Source organism: Malus domestica, chromosome 02, assembly GCF_042453785.1.
Source record: "Malus domestica chromosome 02, GDT2T_hap1".
Taxonomy (NCBI): Eukaryota; Viridiplantae; Streptophyta; class Magnoliopsida; order Rosales; family Rosaceae; genus Malus; species Malus domestica.
Window position 1 is genome coordinate 16,802,987 of NC_091662.1, and position 26,568 is coordinate 16,829,554.

At 42.1% G+C, this 26,568-nt stretch overlaps 1 protein-coding gene, 1 long non-coding RNA gene and 1 pseudogene across 2 annotated transcripts; all 3 read left to right on the forward strand.

Moving 5' to 3' along the window:
• Positions 1-3,581: 3,581 nt before the first annotated feature.
• On the forward strand, positions 3,582-4,728 carry LOC114823065 (probable thylakoidal processing peptidase 2, chloroplastic; annotated as a pseudogene).
• Positions 4,729-15,537: 10,809 nt separating this feature from the next.
• LOC108175199 (uncharacterized) lies at positions 15,538-16,233 on the forward strand. The gene is made up of 2 exons (XM_017337224.3): positions 15,538-15,837; positions 15,935-16,233. The coding sequence occupies exons 1-2, from the start codon at positions 15,578-15,580 to the stop codon at positions 16,113-16,115; spliced, it is 441 nt and encodes a 146-aa protein (XP_017192713.1). The 5' UTR covers positions 15,538-15,577; the 3' UTR covers positions 16,116-16,233.
• An 8,362-nt stretch (positions 16,234-24,595) lies between these two features.
• Positions 24,596-25,072, forward strand: LOC139193317 (uncharacterized). The gene is made up of 2 exons (XR_011577690.1): positions 24,596-24,867; positions 24,992-25,072. It is a non-coding gene; the product is annotated as an uncharacterized lncRNA (long non-coding RNA).
• The last annotated feature ends 1,496 nt before the right edge of the window (positions 25,073-26,568 follow it).

A 26,568-nucleotide genomic window follows, 5' to 3' on the forward strand; every position in this document is an offset into this window, starting at 1 on the left:
AGCCCAAAAGCCCTTGAAGATCCGTTCATCCTCGTTCATCCAAGATCAAGCCTCGACGGCCCTTGGATCAATCGCACATCCCACAAATCAACACCTTACGGAGATCGAATCAGAGGATCAAAATAGAGAGAGATTGTAACCCAAAATCATCAAATACAAATATTTGTTTGTGCACGTCGTTGTTCTTGTCTCTTTCGTTTCAGGAATTTTCCGTGTTCACAAATTGGCACGCCCAGTGGGACCATCTCTGCCTCTCATCTCTTTCTCCAAAATTCAAGCGCACTTCGAAAATTAATGGCATCAAGGAAGGCTCAAACTGTTCCCGCAACCGGCGCAAAGAACAAGAGCGTCCTCGTCGCAAGTGGTGTCACTTTGGGCATCACGACTCGAAGCATGGCAAGAGCTACTTCTGCCACCTCTTTCACCTCTGCATCAACTCTGCCAAAGGGACAAGAGTACCCCAGGCGCGAGCCTATGATCACCTTAGCCTCACTAAGGGCACCAAGGGGGGAAAGACCAAGGGAATACTCCGAATCCATGCTCTCCGATGACGATTCAAGCGACGGTTCAGCCATGCAAGTCATGACCATTGGAGCAACTTCAATCGATGAGCAGCTGGCTCAAATGAATGAAGCAATCGCAAGGCTAACCCGAACTGTGGAAGAAAAAGACTTGCAAATCGCTGCACTCGTCAGCCGACTGGAGCCACAGGACGACGAGAACCCTAACCCAGAAGATGAGCCTCAGGTGGAGAAAAACGATGCGAAGCCCGAGCCAGATCAAGCAGCGGCACTAATGGGATCTCTTTCTATCCAGCAGCTGCAAGAGATGATCACCAACACCATCAAGGCACAGTACGAAGGGAGCTTAAATACCTCCGAGTTGTACTCAAAGCCGTATTCAAAGAAGATCGACGCCTTAAGGATGCCGAGGGGCTATCAACCGCCGAAGTTTATGCAATTTGACGGAAAGGGAAACCCGAAGCAACATGTCGCACATTTCGTGGAAACCTGCAACAATGCAGGGACGGAGGGAGATTACCTCGCCAAGCAGTTTGTGCGCTCGTTAAAAGGAAACGCCTTTGAGTGGTACACGGACCTGGAGCCCGAGTCCATCAACAGCTGGGAGCAGTTAGAGCGAGAATTCCTCAACCGCTTCTATAGCACCCGCCGCACTGTGAGCATGCTAGAGCTAACGAGCACAAAGCAGTGGAAGGACGAGCCAGTCATTGACTACATCAACAGATGGCGCACTCTAAGCCTCGACTGCAAAGATAGGCTCTCGGAGACCTCTTCAATTGAGATGTGCATCCAGGGCATGCAATGGGGTTTGCAATACATTCTTCAAGGCATCAAACCACGGACCTTCGAAGAGCTAGCCACTCGCGCCCATGACATGGAGCTAAGCATCGCCCATCATGGGAAGAAGGAACCGATCGCCAACTACAAGAACGACAAAGTTCTTGAGACAAAGGTGGAGAAGGCTACGTGGAAATCCACAAAGGAAGCAATGACAGTCAACAAAGCTCCCGTCAAAATCCCTACACGAGGCAAGGCGATTCAAACCAAAGCTTTTCGTGATCAAGAGATGCGTAGACGTACTTTGAAGGAGCTTGAGGAGAAGATTTATCCATTCCCCGACTCTGATGTAGTTGCCATGCTGGATGACTTGTTGGACAAGAAGGTGATCAGTTTGCCTGAGTGCAGACGGCCGGAAGAGATGAATCATACCGACAACCCAAGATACTGTAAATTCCACCGCTTCATCAGTCATCCAACGGAAAAGTGCTTCGTACTGAAAGATCTCATCTTGAAGCTAGCACAGCAAGGGGAAATCGAGCTTGACCTCGAAGACACGGTTGCGGCACACACTACTACTATCGTGTTTGAATCACTCGATCCTGTGCATATCCGAAGCATGCATGACCATTCCTGTCAATGTTCAAGTCACATGACACCTCCTACACAACCATCACCAGGGGCAAGCAACCAAGATGCATCTACTGGTGATAAGAAAGGGTGGACATCGGTGACCTACAAAATGAGGAAGCCAAGACCACAAGCCACAAGGCCAAAAGAGGAGCCTAAACCCACCCCTCGAACTTCAGTCTTCGAAAGGCTGAATTATTCAAAACCTAGAATTGCAGCACTTGATCGCATCAGTGGTCGAGACCAAACTTTCGTCTTCAAAAGGCTTGAGACGCCAACACCGCAAAGATCAGTCTTTGAAAGGTTATCAAAACCCAAGAAACAAAGAGGCACAGCTAGATCTCTTCCGCAACGGTCGGCTTTGGACAGATTTGAAGAAACTAATAAGCCTTCTAGAAACAGGAAGACAACGCCAAAGGGAGAGAAGCTCGACAGTCTAGCAGGAAAAGACGATGTTCAAAGCTTGATTCCTTCAAGGATGAAACGCCAAGCAACTTTAGAAGTCGACACAAAAGGACCACTGAAGGTAAGGAGGCGCACCATCATCTACACCGGCCAATCTTCACGGCAACAAACCCAAGAGGACCACACTGAAGAGAAGGCTCAAGAAGACAAAGAAGAAGAAATCCTGGAAAAAGACGTCACTTCCGGCTCTGTCAACTCAAAATTTTCACCTCAATTGCTGGGGGCATGCTCCAAAAACATGCCAGTCAAGCCAAGTGAAGTTGAAGGATGGACTTATGTCACGCCGAAGAAATTGCACAAGAAGCATATGTCTTCTCCACAAGCTCACCAATGGGAAAGGGGGCAAAACAGCTCATGTTCACCTCTAGAACAATGTGAAAGTGTTGGAGATAATGAAACTTTGACACGAAGATCATCCATCCCCATCACGATGCGTGACATCTTCCCAGAAGACTTCTTCAACTACTCAGTCAAGGCTCCTTGCTACGAAGATTGCGAGGAACAACTCTCTCAGATCGCTTGACGAACCAAAGCTCCTTGTCCGCACGAGCCTAAACTATAGGACACAAAGCTCCTGGTCTGCAAGAGCCTAAACTGCAAGACACAAGGCTCCTCGCCTGCACGAGCCTAAACTGCATGGCACAATGCTCCTGGTCTGCACGAGCATAAAAGGCAACACCAAAGCTCCTTGCCTGCACGAGCCTAAACTGCATGGCACAATGCTCCTTGTCTGCACGAGCTTAAACTGCACGAACCAAAGCTCCTTGCCTGCACGATCTGAAACTGCAACACGGCACCAAATGCTCCTTGCCTGCATGAGTTAAAACTGCAAACGGCACAAAAAAAGAAAATACCAAAAAAAAAAAATATGTATGTATTTGAACTACGTTACGACTTGATCTCTTTCTTAGGAAGGGTACGTAGGCAGCTTGAGCATTCAATTTCAAGTTCAGTCACATCAAAATAAAAATAAAAATAAATATATATATATAAATGCTTTATTAAGAAGGAAATTTTATTACCAAAAAAAAAAAAAAAAGAAAAGAGAAAAGGAATACACACGTTATTCTTTGTTTACAATAAATAAATAAATAAGTAAATACATATGTTATTATGTATTCAAAAAAAAAAATAAAAAAAAATAAAAAAAAAATAAAAAAAAAGAGGAAATAATTATATATATATATGTCCTCTATCCAGCCAGCCCATCAGAAGGAGGTCGTCCAAACCCAATGGCAGTGACCAGGCCCAAGCCTATTGTCCAAATCAGGCCCCGGCCCATCTTCCGAAAGTCCTAAATCCCTCATCCTTCCACTTCATTCCGTGACCTGCATCTCAACTTCATCCCCTTCGTCTCTGCCGCTGACGTTGACAAGCTTCTCCGATGCGGCGAATCGCCGAAAACTAGCAGCTACAAATCCGCTAGCAGCATCCGCGAGCTCAATCTCATCTCCACCGATGCGGTCTTCGACCCCTGGCGATTCCAAATCCACCTGCTTGTGACTCGCGAGCTTCACTCGCTCCCTTTCTCACTCTCTCTCTCTCCTGCAGCCCTACCTCACCAACTTAATCAAAGTCGTACTTATGGCTATCCGCGTAACCCTCAGCTTCTCCGGCTATATGGCCCAAAACCTAGCATCCTCGGCAAGCCTCCTCGCGGGGAACTGTCGAGGATTTCAGGAATGCTGGGTTCGGTCTTGGGTATTCAGATCCAACCAGAAGCCCGATCTCGACCCCGCCGTCCCCGTCCGCAATTACCAGACCCAATTTTCCCGCTCGAAGCATTCGACGGCTGCCGTTAAGCCCTTGCCGTCATTATACACCGCTCTCACCGAGGAGATTCTGGGCGAGAGCTGCAAGAGCCCGATCGTGCTAGGCTTGATCTCGCTTCTGAAGTCAACGGCTATCGCCATCGGCGTCTCTTCAGCTCCGGCCTGTTTGGGGATTTCGCCGTTTAAATCCGGTTCGGTCATGCTTTTTTTTTTTTTTTTACAGGTCTCAAAGTGGTTGCCCTGCAACGAGTCCGTCCCGGTGTCGATAATGAAGGAAGTGGATAAAGGTGGAGCGTTGTGTGTCGATGACATTGCAGAAGCCTCGCAGCTTTCCAAGAAAGACATTGGGAGGACCGGTTTTTTTGTCGCGGTTGTTGAATTATTGCTCGGAAGACACTAAGGCTGTGTTCACTGCTGTTACAGTCAGTGTATTGTTTAAGTCTTTCTTGGCTAAGCCCCGATCAATTCCCTCCACTTCAATGTACCCTACTCTCGATGTCGGCGATCGGAGATTGGCGAGATCGCTTTGCGAATTGCGCAGCTCTACTTGGGGCAGTACATGAGGACCAGCGAGGCAAGCTACCCCTCCGAGGCGTACATATTCTACGAGGCGATTCTCAGCAGAGAGTACTTCAAGGAGGGCATGTTTCAGGACCTGAGCTTGGCCAACAAGCAGCTCCGGTTTGTTTCGAGGTTTTTTTTTTAATGGTGTGCTTGCTCTTGAATCGGCGAGAGATGGTGCAGCAGCTGCTCAATCAGCTCAGAGTCTTGGTTGATGAAGTGCAAGAGGACCTTCCAGGAAACTGATTTTAAAGAATGGAAGCTGGTGATTCAGGAAATAGTTAGATTTTTGAAAGCTGACACAGCTTTTATGAATATCAGGCCTTTGAGATACAGTATTGTTCTAGACTGTCATCCTGTTCCTCTCGTCAGTCAAGCGGAAGCCTATTCACTATTTTCCTCACAGCTCCAGTGCAGGCTTTCTGTTTACTGCTTGGTATTTCACGCTCTTTGACATTGACAACGGTTCGTGGAGCATTTTCCGGGTTGATTTCCATTTTCCCAAGGATCTGGAATCCTCTTCTGGGTTCCCAATCACTCCCACTCGAGTCACTCCATCGGGGCTCCACTACTTTCCTCATTCCTCCTCAGTCGGACAGCCGTGCCTTCGACTTGCAGCTCACCACACGCCACGGGACGGCCCAATGCCATCATCGATTCCACTCCCGTAGCAGCGCTTCGCCAAACTCCTGCCCACCTTCTTCTTCTCCGCCGTGAGAACAACAGCCGCAGCAGCTCAACGCCCTGCGGCAACCTTCTTCCGCCTCTGCAATTGCACCGACGACCCATGTCGAGATGCTCGAGAGCCTGCCCTCATCCTTATCCTCCTCATCTCAGATCCGAGACCAATGCTCGCAACCTGTTCAATCAAATGCCTCACAAGGATTTGGTCACTTGGACTGCCTTGATTTCTGGCTATTCTCAACACGATCGACCTCAGGATGCCCTTGTTTTGTTTCCTGAGATGCTCCGCCAGGGGCTGGAACCCAACCAGTTCACCTTGTCTAGCTTGTTGAAAGCTTCTGGCGCTGTATCTGATAACAACCATGGCAGGCAGCTTCACACTTATTGCTTTAAGTACGGTCTTGATTCCAAATGTCTATGTGGGCACTGCTCTTGTGGACATGTATGCTAGGCGTGGTCATATGGATGAATCCCAGTTGGTCTTTGACGCCTTGGACATCAAGAATGAAGTGTCCTGGAATGCTTTGATTGCTGGGCATGCTAGGAAAGCTCAAGGAGAGCATGCACTCAAGTTGTTCTGGAAGAAGCAGGGAGCGGCGCCGTACCGGATCTTTAATTTGGGGAACACATCACACCGTCTGAATCTCCACTTCTCTTCCTCAGCTGCCCAGCAATGGAAGCAGCAACCTAGCTTCTTCTCCCTAGCTGATCATCCTCCCCCAACAGCACCGTGTCGAGAGTAGCAGCAGGCGGAGCGAGAGAGACGCCAACGGCAAGGATCTCGACCTCGAGAGAGACGGCTCTCGTGGCATCATCGACGAAGAGGATGGCAAGACGTGCAGGAAGAAGCTCAGGCTCTCCAAGGATCAATCTCCGCTGTCTCTGCGACATCCAGCCCAACCCCTCTTCACCATTAGAGCTCCACATTCGAGATGCTGGAAGGTGGTGCCAACTCTGTCGCCGCGTCGTCTGAATCTCCACCAAACCCCACCTGCTGCACATGGTGCGCACACCCGGAGCAAGTTGGGCTGCGCTCTCGGCATCGACTCCTTCCACCGCAGCGCCTGGCCTCCCTCGAACTTCAAAACGACCGCCGTCAAACGACTAGCCGGTCGTAAAGCTCGAAGCACCATCTTCTCCGTCCGCCTTCTTCCTTGCTCCGCTCCCTGCAAATTCCCCAGCCCATCATCGAAATTTATACAAAAATAATAATAATAGAAAATGGGATAGTGGATAAAAGATGGGGAACAGCCCCATGGCAGATCAAAAGTTTCTGGTAATGCATGGGCACCATGTGCAAAAAAAAAAAAAAAAAAAAAAAAAAAAAAAAGAAAAAAAAAATGATGATGGAACTTGGTGCATCCAGCACCAAAAGAAAAAGATAATTAAAGGCAAAATATATATAAAAAAAAAGGGATCTTTGGTGCGTCTGGCCAAAAGAAAAAGAGAAAAAAAAAAAAAAAAAAAAAAACAAAAGAGTATATGTACATAATATATATATATATATATATAAAATAATAAAATAAAAAAAATAATAAAATAAAAAAAAAAAAATTGCATTGAGAGAAATAAAGTTCATTTTATTTATTTTTCTGGGAATTTTTACATAAAATTGCATTCTACATACCAAAAAAAAAAAAAAAAAATTTGTGCAAACAAACGGAAGGGAGTCTTTATTGCTCAGGTGGTGTCTCAGTACTCGGCGGAACTCCAGGAAGAAGAGGAGCCAAAGGTTGATCATTCGAAGCTTCACTACGCGGTACAGCCCCAGAAGATGAAGGCAAATGTTGTTGGAACAAACCCACAAACCTCCGATGATCAAGTAAAATCTGACCATCAGATTCCTGCATCTGGTCAATTTTCCTCTTCATGTTTGTGGCATAGTTGTGTGCGAGCTTGTGCAACTGTTTATTCTCATGCTTGAGCCCTCTGATCTCCTGTTTGAGACTCATCACTTCAGCCGCCAACGATTCAACTTGACGGGTTCGAGCAAATAGGCGTTGGGCCATATTAGACACAGAACCTGCACACTGCACACTGAGAGCCAGAGAATCCTTAACAGCCAACTCATCAGACCGTTTGGAAAGTAGTCTGTTATCTCTGGGAGTGACAAGGTTCCGGGCCACCACCGCAGCGGTCATATCATTTTTCATCACCGAATCCCCAACGGTAAGAGGACCAGTAGGGGATATGAAGGATGGGCGCCATATGTTGTCTGGAGAAGGCGGGACTGACTCTTCACCAAGATTCAAGTCAAAACGACGGTCGGAGGGTCCAGACATTTTCAAAGTGTTGAAGGAAGAAGAGATCGGACAAATCAAGATCTTAGAAGTACAAGAGGGGAGTTTTCACAAGCGAAGTGTGCTTTGAAACGAACTGCGTGCCTCTATAAAATCAACACTCGACGGCATTTCAGAGATCGAAGAGGTGAGCTCAGAGTTCGAAAATGCCGATTCAAAAATCGAAGAGGCAAGCTCAGAAATCGGAGAAGCATCTTGCTTTTCCAGACGCGTTAGCACCCGTCACATGCAAACTCAGATTTACGGAAATCACGGGCAATTTGTTAAAGCGCCAATCCCAGATATCGAAGAGGCGCTAGTCTTTTTCAGCCTCGTCAGCACCCGTCACGCGCAAACTCAGCTTTGCGGAAATCACGGGTAATTTGTCGAAGCGCCGATCCCAGATATCGAAGAGGCGCCAGTCTTTTTCAGCCGCGTCATCACCTGTCATATGCACATTCAACTTTGCGCAAATCACGGGTAATTTGTCAAAGATTTTCAGTGAAGGAGAAAGCACGTGAAGTTTACTGTTCAATCACGCGTTAGTTGCCGACACGAGTGAAAGAATAATACCTCTACAGGTATTAAGGGACCTCCTATAACTGTCCACCTTCACCTTCCATAGCAAGGCAGACATACAGAGCCTTTCTTCATCTCCAAAAATGCTTTCCCAACGAAACCTCTCGAGTCATTCAGTGTTCCTTATTCCTTGGGGTACCTCTGCAAGCCAATGACTCCAAAGCAAAAGTATCTCATATCACCAGGGTAGAAAGCAAGAGTATCTCATATCATGCGTTCTCCCTGTCCTTTCCTTTGTCCTTGTTCTTACCTACAAAGACAAGGATAAAGAAAACAATATGTCGGAACTTCCACTCAAACTCGGGTAAGGAACCGACTGCTTGGAACCCTTCCCTGATTGCCTACCTAGCACTGCTCTCGAGTACTCGTTTCCCACTGCTGCTGTACTTCCAAAGAAGTTGCCCCATCTGCCTGGAGAACAGATAATGCAAGTCAAAATGATACCTTGCAGCATGTGGAGACAAGGTGCAGAAGGAACAAGCAGAGAAGAATGCAGTCTGCACAGTCAACTCAGGAGAAGGAGTCCGAGCTGAAGAACTCGAGAAGCTGCCATATCTGCCTGAAGAAACAAGCAGAGAAGAATGCAGCATGCTCAGTCAACTCGGCGGAAAGAGTCTGAGATGAAGAACTCGAGAAGATGCCACATCTGCCTGAGGAACAGATAAAGGAAATGAAGATGATACCTTGAAGCATGTGGAGACAAGTGCAACCAAGCACGTGCCGATTCATCCGCTACTTCTTCAAAAGCAAGAGTATCTCATATCATCAAAGTTGCAATCACTCTGACGGTGAATTCGTTTTGACCCTCAAATTCTTGGGTCGACTTACTAGGCGTTGTGGGCTGCACGTGCCGATTCACCACCCTTGAATCAAATCCTTAAAGATCAAGTCACCAACTGGAAGAAAAGCCCATCAATCTTGAAGATCATACCGTTGACCAAACTGCTCAGGTGTGAATTAGAAAGATTGAACAGAGCAACAAGTCGTCACCTTCACCTAGTGCCTGCTTGTCATGTGTTCAAGTCAACCTTCAAGGATCAAGCCCTAACGGCCCTTGAAGAAGTTTCCAACCAAATTCAAGATCAAGCCTCGACGGCCCTTGAGGAAATCACAAGTCCGATTCAAGATTAAGTGTCTACCACCCTTGAATCAAAACCTAGTTCAAGAATAAGCTGTGGAAAATCAACAATTGGAGGAATCCAGAAAATCCTCCAACCCAGTTCAAGATCAAAGCTGTGGAAAGTCAACAAGCGCAACAAAATACGTACCGATTCATCCATTACCAAAGCCAAAGATCATCTACCACATGAAGCTCCTTGTGGCCCAATTTCAACCTTCAAGATCAAGCCTCGACGGCCCTTGAAGAAATTTCAAACAAAAGTTCAAGAACAAGCCTCAACGGCCCTTGAAGAAATCTCCAGCCCAATTCAAGATCAAGCCTCGATGGCCCTTGGATCGACATCTACAGTAAGGGACTTCAAAAACGCATCTCCTACACGTGACAAGCACATGTATACGACGTGCCTTGAAGTGGGGGCATTTGTAGACATCGAAATTTCGTAAATAAATGTTGACCGGTAAATCAAAGTGTCAACGCTCATGTATTACATAAATTTTACACGTAGCGTGTGACTCAACGAAAATTGAAATGAGTTGGAAAAGTCATCAAATAGGACACGTGTCAACACCTGGCAGAAACGACTTATTTCATCTGGGATATTATATTCAAAATTAGGCCTTGGAAAATTCTATAAATACAAGCCTATTTCATTCATTTTAAAGGAACCAATTCACATTACACCTTAAAGCTCGGAAGCTCTGAAGCTCTGAAACTCCGAAGCTTTCAAGCATCCAGGTTTCCGAAGAATCAAGAAAGCCTTCTTCGTTCTTCGTTCATCGTTCTTCCAAGATCAAGCCCCGACGGCCCTTGGATCAACAATCATCCACCTTCAAGCCCAAGCCTCAACAGCCCCTTGGAGAAAGTGTTCATCGTTCATCAACTGTTCATCCTCAAGGATCAAGCCCCAACGGCCCCTTTGGATTGACAACATCAACGAATCCGCTCATCTCTGTTCATCAAGTCCAAGCCTCGACGGCCCTTGAAGAAAGCGTTCATCGTTCATCACCGTTCTTCGAGATCAAGCCCAAAAGCCCTCGAAGATCCGTTCAAGCCCAAAAGCTCTCGAAGATCCGTTCGTCACTGTTCTTCGAGTTCAAGCCCAAAAGCCCTCGGAAATCCATTCATCACTGTTCTTCAAGATCAAGCCCAAAAGCCTTTGAAGATCCGTCAATCACCATTCTTCAAGATCAAGCCCAAAAGCCCTTGAAGATCCGTTCATCCTCGTTCATCCAAGATCAAGCCTCGACGGCCCTTGGATCAATCGCACATCCCACAAATCAACACCTTACGGAGATCGAATCAGAGGATCAAAATAGAGAGAGATTGTAACCCAAAATCATCAAATACAAATATTTGTTTGTGCACGTCGTTGTTCTTGTCTCTTTCGTTTCAGGAATTTTCCGTGTTCACACTTCTATTTCACAAAATTTGTTTCATATTTTTTTTAATTCTATTTTTTTCCTATAACTTCCTAAGCCATTATACAACATTAAATTAAATAAAACAACATTAAATAATATTAACCAACATAAAAATTATACAACATAAAAAAAACATTTAACAACATGAAACTTAAACAACATTTAAGTTGTAGTTTTTAAATAATAAATTATGTTTGGCCCTATGACCCTTTGGCCCTCGGTTGGAGACGGTTTTTTGTGACAGGGCTAAAACGAGCCATGTGGCCCTTTTGCCATCGGTTGGAAATGGAAGCAAATATGGTCATGTACTGTTCATTAAAATATTAATATCTTGGAGGGCCAGAGGGCTAAAACGAGCCATCTGTTGGAGATGGCCTAAGGTCCCTTAGGGCTATCCACTATTTAATTCACCTAATGAACAGTAACTACCTTTAATAAATAGTAATTGTTTTTTGCATCTCCACCCCTACATTGAATAGCCTTGGCAATTGGCAATAAAATATTAATATTCTTTTCTCCCCCAATCCATCAAACATCCCCATCACCCTCCCTTTCCTTTTTTCCCCTAATTTGACCGGTTCTTCCTCTCTCTCTCTTCCTCATCTCTCTCTTTCTTTCTCTCTCTCTCTCTCTCTCTCTCTCTCTCTCTCTCTCTCTCCCTCTCTCTTCTTTCCATCTCTCTTTCCCCTTTTCCCCTTTTCCCCTTATTCCACCATCATCATCTCTCATCTTCTATGCTTTCATTCCCTCCCTCCTCGGTTTCTCCTTCTTCCCCAATCTTCGTCTTCGTCTTCCTCTTCCACTTCCCTTTTCTCTACGTCTCTCCGGCGAAGATATCACGCATAGCGGCAATTGCTCGTCGGGACTAGAATTTCTCCCCAATTTCTTGCGACCCATTCTAAGTCCCAGCCATGATTCCCAAATAGTGAGTTTAATCCGATGATTCTTTTTTTTTTAATTTCTTATTTGATTTATTTGCTGTCAATCAAATTTGATCCTATATGCGATGGTTTTAGAATCGTAGTTTTATTGGAAAATTTTAGTTTAATTTAATTTTTTGAAATTGATTTTGCATAGTTGAAATTTTTTCGTTCGAAATGAGGGTTTGGGTGTGTAGATCTAGGTCAAATGAGGGGAAGGAGGACAGGGAGATGTCGAGGTTGGCTCATGCATCGATGCCGCACATCAGCCACACGTCACACAGCCTTCAGGCTCTCAGGCTGTCGATTCCCGCCTGGCCTCTCACTAGGGCCTGCTTGGGCTCACTCGCCAACACATGCTGGGCTTCATCACTCGGGCTCTTTGGCCCTGTTCCTGCGCCTGTCCCTCGGGCTGGAGCACACGATGGAAGTGCTCTTAGGGAAGGTCCGTCATTTACTCTGCAAACCCAGCAGTTGCTAATAATAAATGGAATCTAACTATTTCACGTTCACTAACCAAAGCACGTCAAGAATCAAAACTCATAAGGGATGTGACAAACTGACAAACACAAAGCACCACGATCGTACGTCCAATACCAAGGTCCAAGAAACCCTAAAAGAAAAAGAAATGGAAGCTGGAAATTTCAAAACCAATGATTTGGCAGTGCAAAGGAAATTAGGGGGAGAAGGGTGTTGGGTGCGCTTATAATGTCATATTTTAGGAAGTGAAGGCATATTATTATTATTATTATCATGGATTATGGTTGAACGCCGAATTGCAAGAAAAGCAAAAATAATATTAATAGTATGGGAGCAGATGTATTAGATTTGCGAAACCACATGGGTTGGGGTCCACAAGAAGGGAGAGAGGGAATGTGGGGGCAATGTAAAGCCATCTCCAACCGAGGGCTGGCCAGATGACTCGTTTTAGCCTCTGGCCCTCCAAGATATTAATATTTTAATGAATAGTACATGACCATATTTGCCTCCGTTTCCAACCGAGGGCCAAAGGGCTAGAGGGCTCGTTTTAGCCCTGTCACAAAAAATCGTCTCCAACCGAGGGCCAAAGGGCCATAGCGCCAAACATAATTTATTATTTAAAAACTACAACTTAAATGTTGTTTAAGTTTCATGTTGTTAAATGTTTTTTTTATGTTGTATAATTTTTATGTTGGTTAAGGTTATTTAATGTTGTTTCATGTTACTTAATTTAATTTAATGTTGTATAATGGCTTATGAAGTTATAGGGAAAAATAGAATTAAAAAAAATATGAAACAAATTTTGTCAAATAGAAGTTATAGGAAGAAAAATAGAATTTAAAATAAAATGAAACAAATTTTGTGAAATAGAAGTTATAGGAAAAATGGAATTTTAAAAAAAATATGAAACAAATTTTGTAAAATAAAAGTTATAGGAAAAAAATAGAATTAAAAAAAATGAAAAGTAGAAGTTATAGGAAAAATTTTGTAAATAAAAAATAATAATAAAACAGTAAAAAAAAAAATTCAAAGCATTCCTATCGGTTATAACCTACAAGAATACATTCATATTATTTAGTATAAATGTATTATTATCGGTTATAATTGACAGTAATGCATTTATATTAAGTTATATGAACTTATTCCTGTCGGTTATAACCGATAAGATTTCCATTTTTTCTGGCCAGCCAGCCCTTTAGTCTAGCTCTCGGTTTGAGACGGTTTTCGAGCTATTTTCAGCCCTCTAGCCCTTTGGACCCTTCGGTTGGAGATGGCCTAAGGGACCCCATTGGATCTTTAACATTGTGGTTTAATGATCTTAGTAATCTCTCTGATCAAATTTAAAGGCTTCTTTTTCTGCTTTTGGTATGCAGAATAAGTACGATATGATTAATTCCATACACAATACACAACACCTTTAAGTATTAGTATAGAGATTGACATAGAAAATGTCATTCATATCCTTATTCGTTCTTCATGATCCCATGTGTGCATCGTGATACAAAATGCAAATGTTGAGAGAGAGAGAGAGAACGATAATGCAAATGTTGAGAGAAGAGATACGTCTATCAACCATGACCACCATAGTATGGCGTATATGCTTGTCTTAATAGCAAAATGTATAACATTTGCCTTGACCAATTTAGGTGTTTCTAACCCAATTCATTTGTTCATTTAGCATTGTTTATTATTGTTCGCACGCATTGATTTGGTATATAATTGCCTAAATGATTTGTTATTTTTGTATGTAATTAATATAGCAATTAGATTCTAATTTTTCAACATACTATTCTTCTTCTTTTTTATTAGGAAGTGATTCTATATATTTTTTTTCGTCTGTGTAAATATTTGATTTTTAGATTGAATAAAGTAAAAAAAAATCAAGAGAACAAATAAACAAAAGTGTGGAAGAAAAGGGTAGGAAAATCAATTTTCCTTTTTATTAAATTAAAACACAGTTTCTATTGCATTCCAAGTTTAGTTAGGAATGTGAGTTTTGAAAAATCCTATTGGTATTCTATATTATATTTTAGATACTTTCCTATTTCAATTAATATGTATTAATTGAAAGCCAAGGATTCTCCATTCCTTACTACTATATATAAAAGTACAATGAATACACACCTCAGAATTCACCAATTCCTCTATTTTGTCAGCTGACGTTGCCCCTTTCTCCCTTCTATAATTCTTCAGTTAACTATTCCTACAACATGTTATCAACACATTTTTGCTAACACTAAGGAACTGAAGGTTTGTGGAGGAGGTTTGTTCAAGGAATTGGTATGCGTAAATTATCCGATTTGAAATGCTTGTAGTTCTCATTTGGAAGTTTTGTCAAGCTCAAGGGATTATTCAAAATTATACTCACTTGATCTTATGTACTCTTTTTATCCACGATTAAGAGTATTTTTCCCTTTGGGTTTTGCTACTTGACTAAATTTAAAAAAGGCACCCATCCTAAGCTAGTCATACCCTTGTATGCATCCTACTTGCATCTTGAAGGCCTTTAGTTTTGATTTGATGCAAGTTCTTATTTTTCTCCTAAAACCATGACTTATCCTACATTGGATTTTACTATAGAGGTTTTATGAGTTCTATTACTTATGCATTCTTGCGTTTAATGTGAGACTCGCATTCGCTCATTGTACCAACGACTTCATCAACTAACTTCGTCACTAAAGACTTGATGCTACATTTTGTTTGAGTATTCACACACTCAAGAGAAGTGTTGCAATCCTAATTTAGTTAGGAATATGATTGTATAAATCCTACTTGGATTCTATAGTATCTTTTAGATAGTGTTCTATTTCAAATGTATTACTTGAAAGACAATGATTTTTCCTTCCTTACTATTACAAATAAAGGCACAGTAAGGTATATACACGTCATAATTCACCAACTTCTCTCTTCTCTCTACTACTACCGTCTCTCTCTAATTCTTCAGTTAAATAGGTTTACAACAATTTTAAGTTTTTTTATTTATTACATTCTCAGATACTCAATTTTCATTCTCTATGTATTATAGAAAAATAAAAAGAGTATTTTTTTTTTGTTGCAATATCAGACTTCTGTTAGTTTTTATGTTAATTTGTCTGTCAAATGCTGATGTGGCTTGAGACGGGGCCCACTCCCTAGCCTAACTGGATTAAAAAATTAGTTAAATATTAAAAAATAAAAAAATAAATCATTTAAATATTTGTCTAAAAAAATATGGACCTACCCCTACAAACCCATCACCGCCACCCTTCTTCCCTAGTCCACCCGTCTCCCTCAACCTTCCTTCACTCACCACCAAAACCAGAGCCCCTCTTCCACAGTCGCCCTCACCCGCCAATCACCACCCTCTTTCGTTGGACCACCCAGCTCGAATGGAGTCTCAGCGCACCACCCAGCTCGAACTCCTCTTTTACCTCCAATCCCAAAACGTCCCAGCCTCCTCTCCTGGACCCCAAACCCAACCTCAGAAACCCGATCGAACCCGCTTTCCCTTCGACCCCAGAACCTCAACAAAGCCACCTCTGTCGATTTCAAGATCTCCAAAGCCTTGCAGCAACGATCAGTCCCTAGTGTCGTCACCCAAGATGATGCTAGGTCTGAATTCAAATCTAAACCCAAATCCGACAAACAGGTATGTTTCTTGTTGATTTTACTGAAAATTTTCATTCAATCAGTTCGATTTATATAAAATTTATTTAAATTAAGCGTTGTTGGTGTTGGTAATTTAGGAACATTAGGAAGATTGTTGCCCAAGATGTCCCCAGTGACATTGCCCAAGATGATGCTCGCTTGATTGTCCGTGTAAAGACTGACGAACACGCCACCGTGTGTTCGAAACATAAGGGAAAGAGAAAGATGGATGCATGGGGATTTGCTGGTGGCGGTGGCAGAGGTGTCAAAGGGGCGTAGCAACATAGCACACCCAGTTTGCGAAATTCTGGGATTTGATTTGTTTGAGTAAATTAACCAAATTGGGGACTGAAATGGTAAAATAATAAGTAGTGAATAATTTGGGCTGAAGAGCAGCAGGGAGAGAGGGTGGTGATTGGTGGGTGAGGGCAGCGGTATGGGAGGGAGTTCTGGTTTTGGTGGTGAAGGAAGAAAGGTTGGGCAGAGACCTGTGGAGTTGGGAAAAAGGTTGAGGGTGATGAGTTTGTAGGGATGGGTTCCATATTTTTTTATAAAATATTTAAACGATTTATTTTAATTTTTTCATATTTAATAAATTTTTAATTCAGTTGGGTTAGGGGATGGGTTCTGCCTTAAGCCATGTCAGCATTTAACATATAAATTAATAAAAAAATTAACAGATGTCAGATATTGCAACAAATTCGTAAGATAATGTATGACATTATAATTTTTAAAAGATGAAATATGAAATTGTGGGTTGATGTATAGCTTTAATAGTTTTGTTTCATTTACCATAACTTTTATGTGTCTTCTTTCCCTCACAAGAAATACTATATTGTAAATATGTAGGGTCCAATTTTGCCTGCGTGTGTACTTGGGATGAGTAGGCAAAATATTTTATTATAAATGGATATGTGGGTCCAGTTTTGCATACGCATGTAGAAGTAAACAATGTTGCCTACTTTGGAGGAGTGGACAGAGTTTACATGGTCAATTGACTACTCATTTGTGTATCTGGATTATGTGGCTTGCCAAAAGAAATTTAACTATTCATTTGCTAACTCCATTAGAGATGAGTATCTGGATTTTGATATTGACATCGACACTTTAAGAAATGAGATGTGACTAAAAGATGAAACCTTCCACCTATTATGAGATGACGAGTCTGCGAATAACATGCCTCTTGCGAATACTTTGCCGTTTTCATTTATCTATATTTTTGCATCTGGCCAAATTCATGCCTTTTTTCGCTTCTTCTGAAAAATGCATTTTACACACTATTTCTTACCTTATGGATACTTTTTTTTGTTTGTTTTGTAATCATTAAGATTAAACAAATAAGATAAACTCAACAAGTTAAATTAACATAGAATATGTAAAAAGTAAAAACTAGTGTGTTAAAATCACTACTCTTTTTCTTTTCACATAACAACATGTTGAATGGTGATTTTCATATCGGACAGTAAACGGTCTTCACACTATAGGACAAGATCATGGTCATGCATGGATAGTTGAAATTAATTTATCTAAGTCCAAAAAAACGATCATCTTTTTGTATAAGAAAGATATCGAGATACATAGAAATTTTTTTAATGCCAATATTGACATTAGAAAATAGAGGTAATATTGTCAATAAAAGGGGATAAATTAGTGCATGGTATTTGGAATTGGTTGTATACCATTTAGTGAACTAACAATTTATACTCCAAAGAATTTGTAGTTTGATTTAGGGGTGGGCACGGGCCGGGCCCAAAATTGAAGGAACCGGATTGACCCTTGTAAATAACACGAGGTAGGGCGGGTTTTGGATTTTTCAAAATAAGATCCGGACCTAACCCAGCCCTTTTGAAACGGGCCGGTTCCTACGGATCCTCACCTTCTGGTCCCTCCCTCCTTTCTACAACTCTCCCTCCTCCATCGCCTACCTCCTCAACTCCCTCCCCACCCAAATCGCCTCCGCCAACAACGTGTCCGATGTCGACCCCATCCCCACCAGCATTCCGATCATCGTCCTCGTCAACTGCTCCTTTTCCAACAATAATTACAAAGGTGAGTTCTGGCACCTCCACCAAAATTATAGAAGCCACATTTTTTGGGTCAGCTGGACGACTCAAACGGGGAGATTCGGTTGAAGACCATCTTCATCTCGGAGAAGGAGTGCCAGAAGCTAGATCTGCGATTCAAAATTTCACAACTTTTCACAAATTTTGTAAATCAAAATTAAGAAATTGACGAAATTGGAAGAAATGAGGGAAATGAGTTACCTTGGTGTCGAGATCGGAGGAAGAGACGGAGTAGTTGGTGGGGGAGGAGGGCGGCGGCAGCATATCATTTCTCGATGGGGTGTGGGTGTGGTGTGTCTGTGCTCCGGGAAGGAGAGTTGCAGAGATGGGGGAAGAAGAAACAAAGAAGAGGAATAAGGGAGAAGGTTCGAGAGATTGGGGGAGGGGGAAACATTAGGAAGTGGGGTGTGTGTGTGTGTGGAGTGTTCAAGAGTAAGACTCATAACTATCACGGGGAACAAAAGGAAGTAGGCCTGGGAGCCAGTACCCAACATGGGGGTATTTTTGCAAACATGTTGTCCGGGTACCTATTTTTCTATACTTTTGGAACTGGCCCGAACCTAAAATCTCAAAGCCCCTCATTGCCCCGTTTCTCTTTTTTTAAATTAGGAACTGGCCTGTACCTGCCCCTACCCCCGGTTCCTGTACCCGTTTACCTACCCTTAGTTTGAGTAGTTAAAAACGTTTGCTTGAAAACGAAGGTTATGTATGAGGATTTGTTGTAAAAATGATTAGTTATCCTGCACATGCTATGCAGTAGAGAAAAATATGGAAGAATTTGTTTCTTAAATTGATTTTTCAAAAATCTGTATAAATAATATAATATTTTATCATTTTAATGGAATTTTTTTAGGGTAAATTACACTTTCATACCTCAGGTTTGAGGTTTATTTCAATTCCTTACAACATCTTTAAAACATTTCACTTTCATACCTTAAGTACTATTTTATTTCAAAATAATACCTCCGTTACATTTTCCATCCATTGATCCGTTAAATGCTGACGTGGCTGCCACATATATGCCATGTGGCTGCAAAATGTTTGCCATGTGGCAAATAAAATAATTTTTAATTTTTAAAAAAAAACCTGAATTTTTTCAAAAAAAATAAAAAAATGAAACCCACATCTGCAAGAAGAAGAAGAAGAAGAAGAAGAAGAAGAAGAAGGAGGAGGACGGGAAAAGGGTCGCCAGGCGGGGGTAGCGGGGACGGGAAAAGGGTCGCCGGGCGGGGGAGGGGGGACCGGGGCAGGAGAAGGGTCGTCAGGAGGGGGGACTGGAGGAGGGTCTCTAGGTGGGCGAAGAGGGGTGGGGGAAGGGGGCTTCTTCTTCCTGCATATGTGGGTCGTTGGGGGGGGACAATTTTTTCTTTCTTTCTTCCTCCCTCTTCTTCTTCTTCTTCTTCTTCTTCCTGCATATGTGGTTCACTTGGGGGGGGGGGTGGGACAATTTTTTTTTTTCTTTCATCTTCCCTCTTCTTCTTCTTCTTCTTCTTCCTGCATATGTGGGTCGCTGGGGGGGGGGTGGACAATTTTTTTATTTTTTTTATTCTTCTTCTTCTTCCTGCATATGTGGGTCGCTGTGGGTCGCTGGGGGGGTGGACAATTTTTTTTTTTTTTATTCTTCTTCTTCTTCTTGCATATGTGGGTCACTAGGGGGGACAATTTTTTTTTCTTTCTTTCTCCCTCTCCTTCTTCTTCTTCCTCCTCCTACATATGTGGGTCCCTAGGGGGGGAGAGACAATTTTTTTTCTTCTTCTTTCTTCCTCCCTCTTCTTATTCTTCTTCTTCTTCTTCTTCTTCTTCCTGCATATGTAGGTCGCTGTTCTTCTTCTTTTTCCTGCATATGTGGGTCGCTTGGGGGGGGAGACAATTTTTTCGTTCTTCTTCTTCTTCTTCTTCTTCTTCTTCTTGCAGATGTGGGTTTCAAATTTTTTTTTTGTTGAGAAAATTCAAGTTTTGAAAAAAAAAATTAAAAAATATTTTATTTGTCACATGGCAGACATTTGGCAGCCATATGACATATATGTGGCAGCTACGTTAGCATTTAACAGATTAATGAATGGAAAATGTAACGGAGGTATTATTTTGAAATAAAATAGTACTTAAGGTATGAAAGTGAAATGTTTTAAAGATGTTGTAAGGAATTGAAATAGACCCCAAACCTGAGGTATGAAAGTGTAATTTACCCTTTTTTTATTGTGAATCATAGCAAAAATGGTTTTTTTGCTGTGATGATGTAAGTGATTTGTATTATCCAAATAGATCATATACTTGGGGTGTAAGTGAGATTGTAAATGATTTCATTTTTTTAATTTATTATTTATTAAGGGAAGAGTGGAGGATCCGAAACTATTACATAATTTAGGAGAGTGAGGAGTTTCGAACTCAAAACGCATGGGTGAGTGAAAAGCGAGCATCTCCAATGGAGATCTCAAAAGAGAAATGTCAAATGTTAATTTGATGGCTGACGTGACAATGTCAGATTTTTTCTTTTTCCAACTATTATGTTTTTTTGTTATAAATGATATTTGTAGGACCCATTTTAAAAAGAAATCAATTAAAATAAAATTTCAAGATTTATAATTGGTGTATTAATAGGATTCATACAATAAAATAATTAAAAATTATTTGACATCACATTTTCTCATATGTCAAATTTGATATATGAAAACTCATCCACATAGGATTAACATATCGGTTGGAACTTGCTCCTACCTTTAAATTTAATTACATGACATTCCACTTAGAATTTGACATCTCCTTTGGAAATAGTCTTATCCACTTGGATATTGTACCAAACATGTCACTACAAGTTAGGCTAATCATTAATAACATGCTTTTAGGTCAACATACCATGATCTCACCGGTCAATGTGTTTTGGAGGGTGTAAGAGCAACAACCCACCCTAATGAGGTTGCACTAAACTCGCTTGTCCCACCAACATTTATGCCCACTGCAACATGAAGAACCCATGCATCATGTGGAAGCAAATTCCCACCATCTTCTCCTTTGACGAAATGCACCTACAAAATAATAACACCTAAGAGTAAGGTCAAAAGCCTCATGCGCCTATGATGAATTGGGGGGAGGGGGGAAGGGGGGCTTTGGCCAAAAAATCTCCAATGCCAAAGTTAGAATTCTGAAAAGAATGTGTTTAGGAGTTTGTAGGTAGGAAATGGCTTAGATTTTTAGTAGGATAATAGGGCTATTTATAGGGGAGTGGTTGGCCTTTAGGGTGAGGAGTGGCCAGCTGTATATGGTGATAATTGAAGAATAATTGCAATATATTATGTGAAATAATATCTTGCAATTAACATGGTAATTAATCCCAAATTAAATAGGATTTTGAGAGTTACCTTTTGAATAAGAATTTGATGAAGACTGATTAGAGAGATTTAAATAAATACCATTTTGATCACCCTTGACTCTTCCTGATTGAGCGTGGGAATCCCAGTGTGCATTGCGGGTAGCTTTATCCTTCTTACCCAAAAGTCCATGCGTCACCTCTATAATTTTCTTGATTATTTTTTGCTCCACAAATGCCCCCACACCTGCTGAGCTGCTCGCAAGAGAGGGGAGCAGGTGTAGAAATCTCCAACTTTGATGTAGATTCTCACTTGGACTAGGAATTAGATTCTTTTAGAAAAGGGAAATAAATCGCCTCCAAAGCCTATTTAAGCCTATCTTAAGTAGGGGATTAAATCAACTTCGGAGGGCAATTATTTATCCCTACAAGAAAAAGAGAAAGCTAGAGGATATTTGTTCCCCTCCCCTAGCATTCTTCTTCGCTTGTCCATGCAAAGAACCGTCTTTTGTTGATTTCTTTGTCTTCTCCACACCGCACCAATGTAAGAAAAAGATAATTTTCCTTGTTTTCTTCTTGGGTAGTGCTGTCGCGGGGCAGTCGTAGAGGTGGTATGACACGTCGGTTAACAGGGGCCAGGAGTCAGCTCGGCATGGACTGAGAATGTGGTGTGGCAAAGGCCATGGCTTATGCTTCTCGGCTTGACTAGAACCAAGGGCTAGCTTGTTATAGGTCGAGGAAATGGCATGGCATGAGCCACAGTTTGGGCTGCCTCGTTTGTGCTACTTGCAAATAATGGGGAAACTGCTTGAGTTTGATTTCTCAGCTATTGTAAATGGAGCAATTGAAGATGGAGATGCCAAGACCGGAACTGCCGAAGATGAAGTGTCGGATGAGCAAACTATTGAGTGTGAAGTGGTTGCTGCCCCTTGACCATTTGCTTCTTAGCTGGTATTCGAGTATTTGATCTTTGGACTGTGTGGCCTGCATTGCAACATGATAAAGATATATGGAATATGAAATTTGTTAACTAATCACATCAAAATGAATAGTTGTGAGGAAATTCATTGGCAGTTTGCCCCCTTCAGTTGAAGAGTAAACCCAGATAGGCGTCGAAAAATTAGTTTACCTTCTCACACTGGAGAGCAATTAGTTTATCCTCTCGTACTGGAGAGCAAACACAGATGGGTGTCGGGGAATTAGTTTACCCTTTCGCACTAGAGAGCAATTAGTTTATCCTTTCACATTGGAGAGTTTACCCAGATAGGTGTCAGGGGATTAGTTTACTCTTTTGTCTTGAGTGTTGAGAACAAAGTCTGCCCCCAGTTCTTGGTAGTCGGGCTGGTGTCCTTCTAGTACTTGTCTGCCCCCAGCGTGCCATTAGGCTGAGCTGCTGCGTTTGTCAGAATAAAAGAAGTCTTTATATTCGGCAATCTATGTGGGGTAGTCCCGTCTACTCGATCTTGTCATTGAAAAATGATTAACTTATGTTGGTCATGTCTCATCAAAGCGCGTTGTAAATAACTTTGTTGGGCTGGAAATCGGGTAATCGCTCAGTCAGGAGTATTTCTACTTCTTCCTGAATTTGCCTTTGTTGGGGGTGGCAGAGCCCTCGGCTGCCCCCGGTTATGACCTGCTGGTTTAGGTTGCTCTTCTATGTGTTCGGCTCGTCTATGTCGCGGTTGCGGTCGATGTGGCATGTTTCTAGTAGGAGAGCGAGTAACTCATAAGCTGCTGGTTAAACTTGAGCCGGATTGAGTGATTGCTTATCTTCGTCCACTGTGCTGCTTACTCTGATGTGAGGTGGATGATGCTCCTTGCGGGCCTTATCGCGAATGAACACTTTGCCTAGAAGGTTGCTCATGTTGATTATCGGAGTGTGGCCCCAACCGTGAGTCTATGTTTGTCTGTGGGCCTAATTGAGAATGCACGCTCCTCCATGAGCTATGACGAGAGTATACACTATCTCGGGGGTCCAGTCGAGAGTGTATTCCATTAGAACGTTCGGTTCGTGACTGGTCAAGTGGCTGTTTGCTGGGACACTGGTGGAGAGGTTCGTCTGCCCTTGTCTTTCTTCGGGACACCTCGTCCGGGGCGCGATGGATCCTGTTGCGTTGCAAGAGTTGATTCACTAAGGTTGTCTATTGTGCAAGGGTGCTTGTCAACTTTATGACTTGTCGAGACAAGTGTTGTTCACCATTTGGATTAGAAGAGCTTGGAAAAAATATGTCTCCTTGAGCAGTGGAAGTGTGGTAAGCTCCGGGTGTGAGATTTGAATTAGGAAATGTCAAATCCATGGAGAAACATGGTGAAAATGCCCCCGGCTAGATGGTTGGTCAGAATGGTGGAGAAACTTGGGCCGATCTAGGCTGCTTAGAATGTCGTGGGAGCAGTTTGGGCCACGCGATTGGGCTCGGCTTGGCAATGCATTGGGCTTGCGTTGGGTGTGGAGTGACATGGCTTGGGCCTTGGCCTTAGTATCGTGAGCCGCCTTGGATGGCATGACTCGGGCCGTGGTGGTGACACCATGGACCTTGCCGCAGGTGGCTACCGTGGTAGCCACCGCAGTGGTTCCCATGGTGGAAACTCGTGGTGGTGGTGCCGCTCCACCTATTGTCACATTTAGCCTCATGGATCACCGTGGTCCTATCTTTTGAATGTTAAAATTTTCATTTGTTGAATTTTCTAAATTTCTAGCTATTGTACATCTCTTTTACATTTTATCAAAGAATTTTTGTGTGAAATCCCGTTCCCGAATTTCACTGTTATAATCTACGTATTTGTACTATTGAGATTTTATATTATTTCTCGAGAATTTATTTTAAATTGTTTGGATTTAGATTTTAATTAAACTAGTTACGAAGAGTGAAGTTTGGAAAATAATTATTTAAAATTTGTTGACTTTTTGAGGTCATAAGTAACATTTTCGAATAGGTCTCGAAGCCACGAGAGTATAGGCGAAAGCCGTTTGCAAGTCAGAGTTATAACGGTTTAGTTACAGGCGTTTGAAGTTGTGATACTATAGATTTTCAAAATTATTTAGACTCCCACTTTGTGGGAAAGAGAACCAATCAGATTTTTAAAAGGTTAGGATAGGGGTGGGTTCAAATAACCGAAAACCGAAAAAAAACCGAAAACCAAACCGAATAGAGGTCGAAAAAAACCGAACCGAAAAAAAATATATATATATAAATACTAAAAAACCTGTTGTCGTCAGGGTTTGAACCCCTAACCTGCAGGTTGGGTTTAAGTGCTGCAAGCCAACTTGACAGTAAGCTTTATGTTGTTATAATTATACCAGTATATTATTTATAGGTTTCTTATATTGAATGCTTTATAAAATTTCTTAAGCTTAAAACCCTAGCCGTCTCAGTGTCCCACTCCCATTTCATTTTCAGATCTCAAAGTTTGAGACTCAAACACTCGCTCTCTCTCCCCGCTGCTGCTTCCTTTCTGCCTTGCTTCCTCAGTCTTTCTCTCTCTCTCTCTCTCTCTCTCCCTCTCCTTCCTCTCTTCCTCCATATCACTCTCTCTCCAGTGTTCTCTTGTCCTCCTCGCGGATTCTTTCTTCCAAACAATGATTTTCCCTCGCCCCTTTCGAGACCCGATGAAAAGAGGAATTGTAAGAGCTTGCGACAATCACTGCGATGTCGCTGCAGCAAAGGTTGTGGGTTTTATTTATTTTTCAGTTTATGGGGTTTTAATTTTATGGTTACCCATTTGAAATTTATGTAATTTAAGGTGGAAAAGTTTGTATTTTTCTCTGAATATGTTTTGTATTTTTCTAGATCTATTGTGGACTTGACTATGAATTTGAATGTGGGCACTGGGCATGCGATATTGGAGTCCGATTATGGCATTTAGACGAACTCATTTGCTTTTTTTTTTGTTTCGATCTGCATCAGTTAATTTGTTGAATTATTTCATGATTTTGCAAAGTTTTAGAATTTCGAATCCTGTACATTTCCTTGAAGAATACATGTTTCTATATTTGCTTAAGTTTTGAAATTTTGAATTTGATCTGCTTGATCATAAGTAGTTGAAATGCTTGAATATATTCAGGATTTTGAGGCTCTCACTTCGCTGATATATGAGAACTGGGAGGTTGATAGTTTTTGAGAAAAAAAAAAAAAAAACCGAAAAAACCGAAACCCAAACCGGAAAAAACCGAAACCGAAAAAAACCGAACCGAAAAAAAACCGAAAAAAAAACGAACCGAACCGAACCGAACCGAAATTTCGGTTCGGTTTCGGTTTTGGCAAAAAACCGAACCGTTATAAACCGAACCCAGCCCCAGGTTAGGAGCTGCCCAATCAAGAGAAGGGGAAAGAGGGGAAATGAGAGACCCGAAATGGGTCATTTTTGACTCACGAACCACCATTTTTGACCTGGCCATATCTCTTTCATACGAACTCCGTTTTGGGTGATCTTGGTGTCCATGGAATGCCCTTGATGAGCCCTACATCGTGGTAGTGTTAGATTTCCCAATTTCTTTCCCATTTTCCAGTTTGAAGCCACAAACCCACAGGTGTTTCGGCGGCTTTAACCCTTTTCCCGATGGCTCCGACAAGTTTCAGCATCCATGACCACCACCAAAAGACTTCCCTCAACCCTAGGAACAAAGCCCAAGCAGTGTTGGAGGCGTCAGAGTTCGATTGGAAGCCGAATCAAAGCACACCATTTTCTAGGGTTTTGGCGGGTTTGAGTGAAATTGAGGTGTTTCCCGGCCAAATTGGACTTGGCCACAGGTATAAAGTTTGCTCTACTCTTTGAGATATCCATTTCTGTAATTTTTGGTAATTTTTAAAAATAGTTGAATTTTCTGGCAAGTCGGGGCGGCCGACCGCCACCCGCAGCGGCTTGGCCAGTGGGCCGATGATGTCCTTTTAAGTTCAATTAGATGCTCTAATTTCATAATTGATATCCTTATGATATGGTTTAATTGTTTGAACCTAATTTCATTACGATACGTGGTTAGGTCAAAATATGATTCGACGATCCGACCGTTGGATCGTCACCAAACCTTAATGTGTGATAGAACATAATATTTTTGGACCATAGAAACTTACGGATTGATAATTCGACGTACAGATCTTCCCTAATTGGATTTCTAAGTTGGTAAAATTAAATGTCGACTGCCACTTGAATTTTGAAATTGGCGGAGATCCGACCATCGAATCATGTTGAGATTTTAGTATGTTTTTATTTGAGCATAATGTAGACTTTGGAAAGTTACGGATCCGAAATCCAATGTGTGGATCTTCAGGATTGAATTGTGGACCCTACCTTTGACCGAAATCCAATGTCTCGAAACGTCCTAATTACTAAAATTAGTACTACGGGGGACTAAGTGAAGTCTAGTGGG

Bases quoted from the DNA above. Each gene is read 5' to 3' on its own strand.
- LOC108175199 (XM_017337224.3), top strand. From the start codon at position 15,578: ATGGAGTCTCAGCGCACCACCCAGCTCGAACTCCTCTTTTACCTCCAA. The intron at 15,838-15,934 runs GTATGTTTCTTG...TTGGTAATTTAG, and splicing joins AACCCAAATCCGACAAACAG to GAACATTAGGAAGATTGTTG.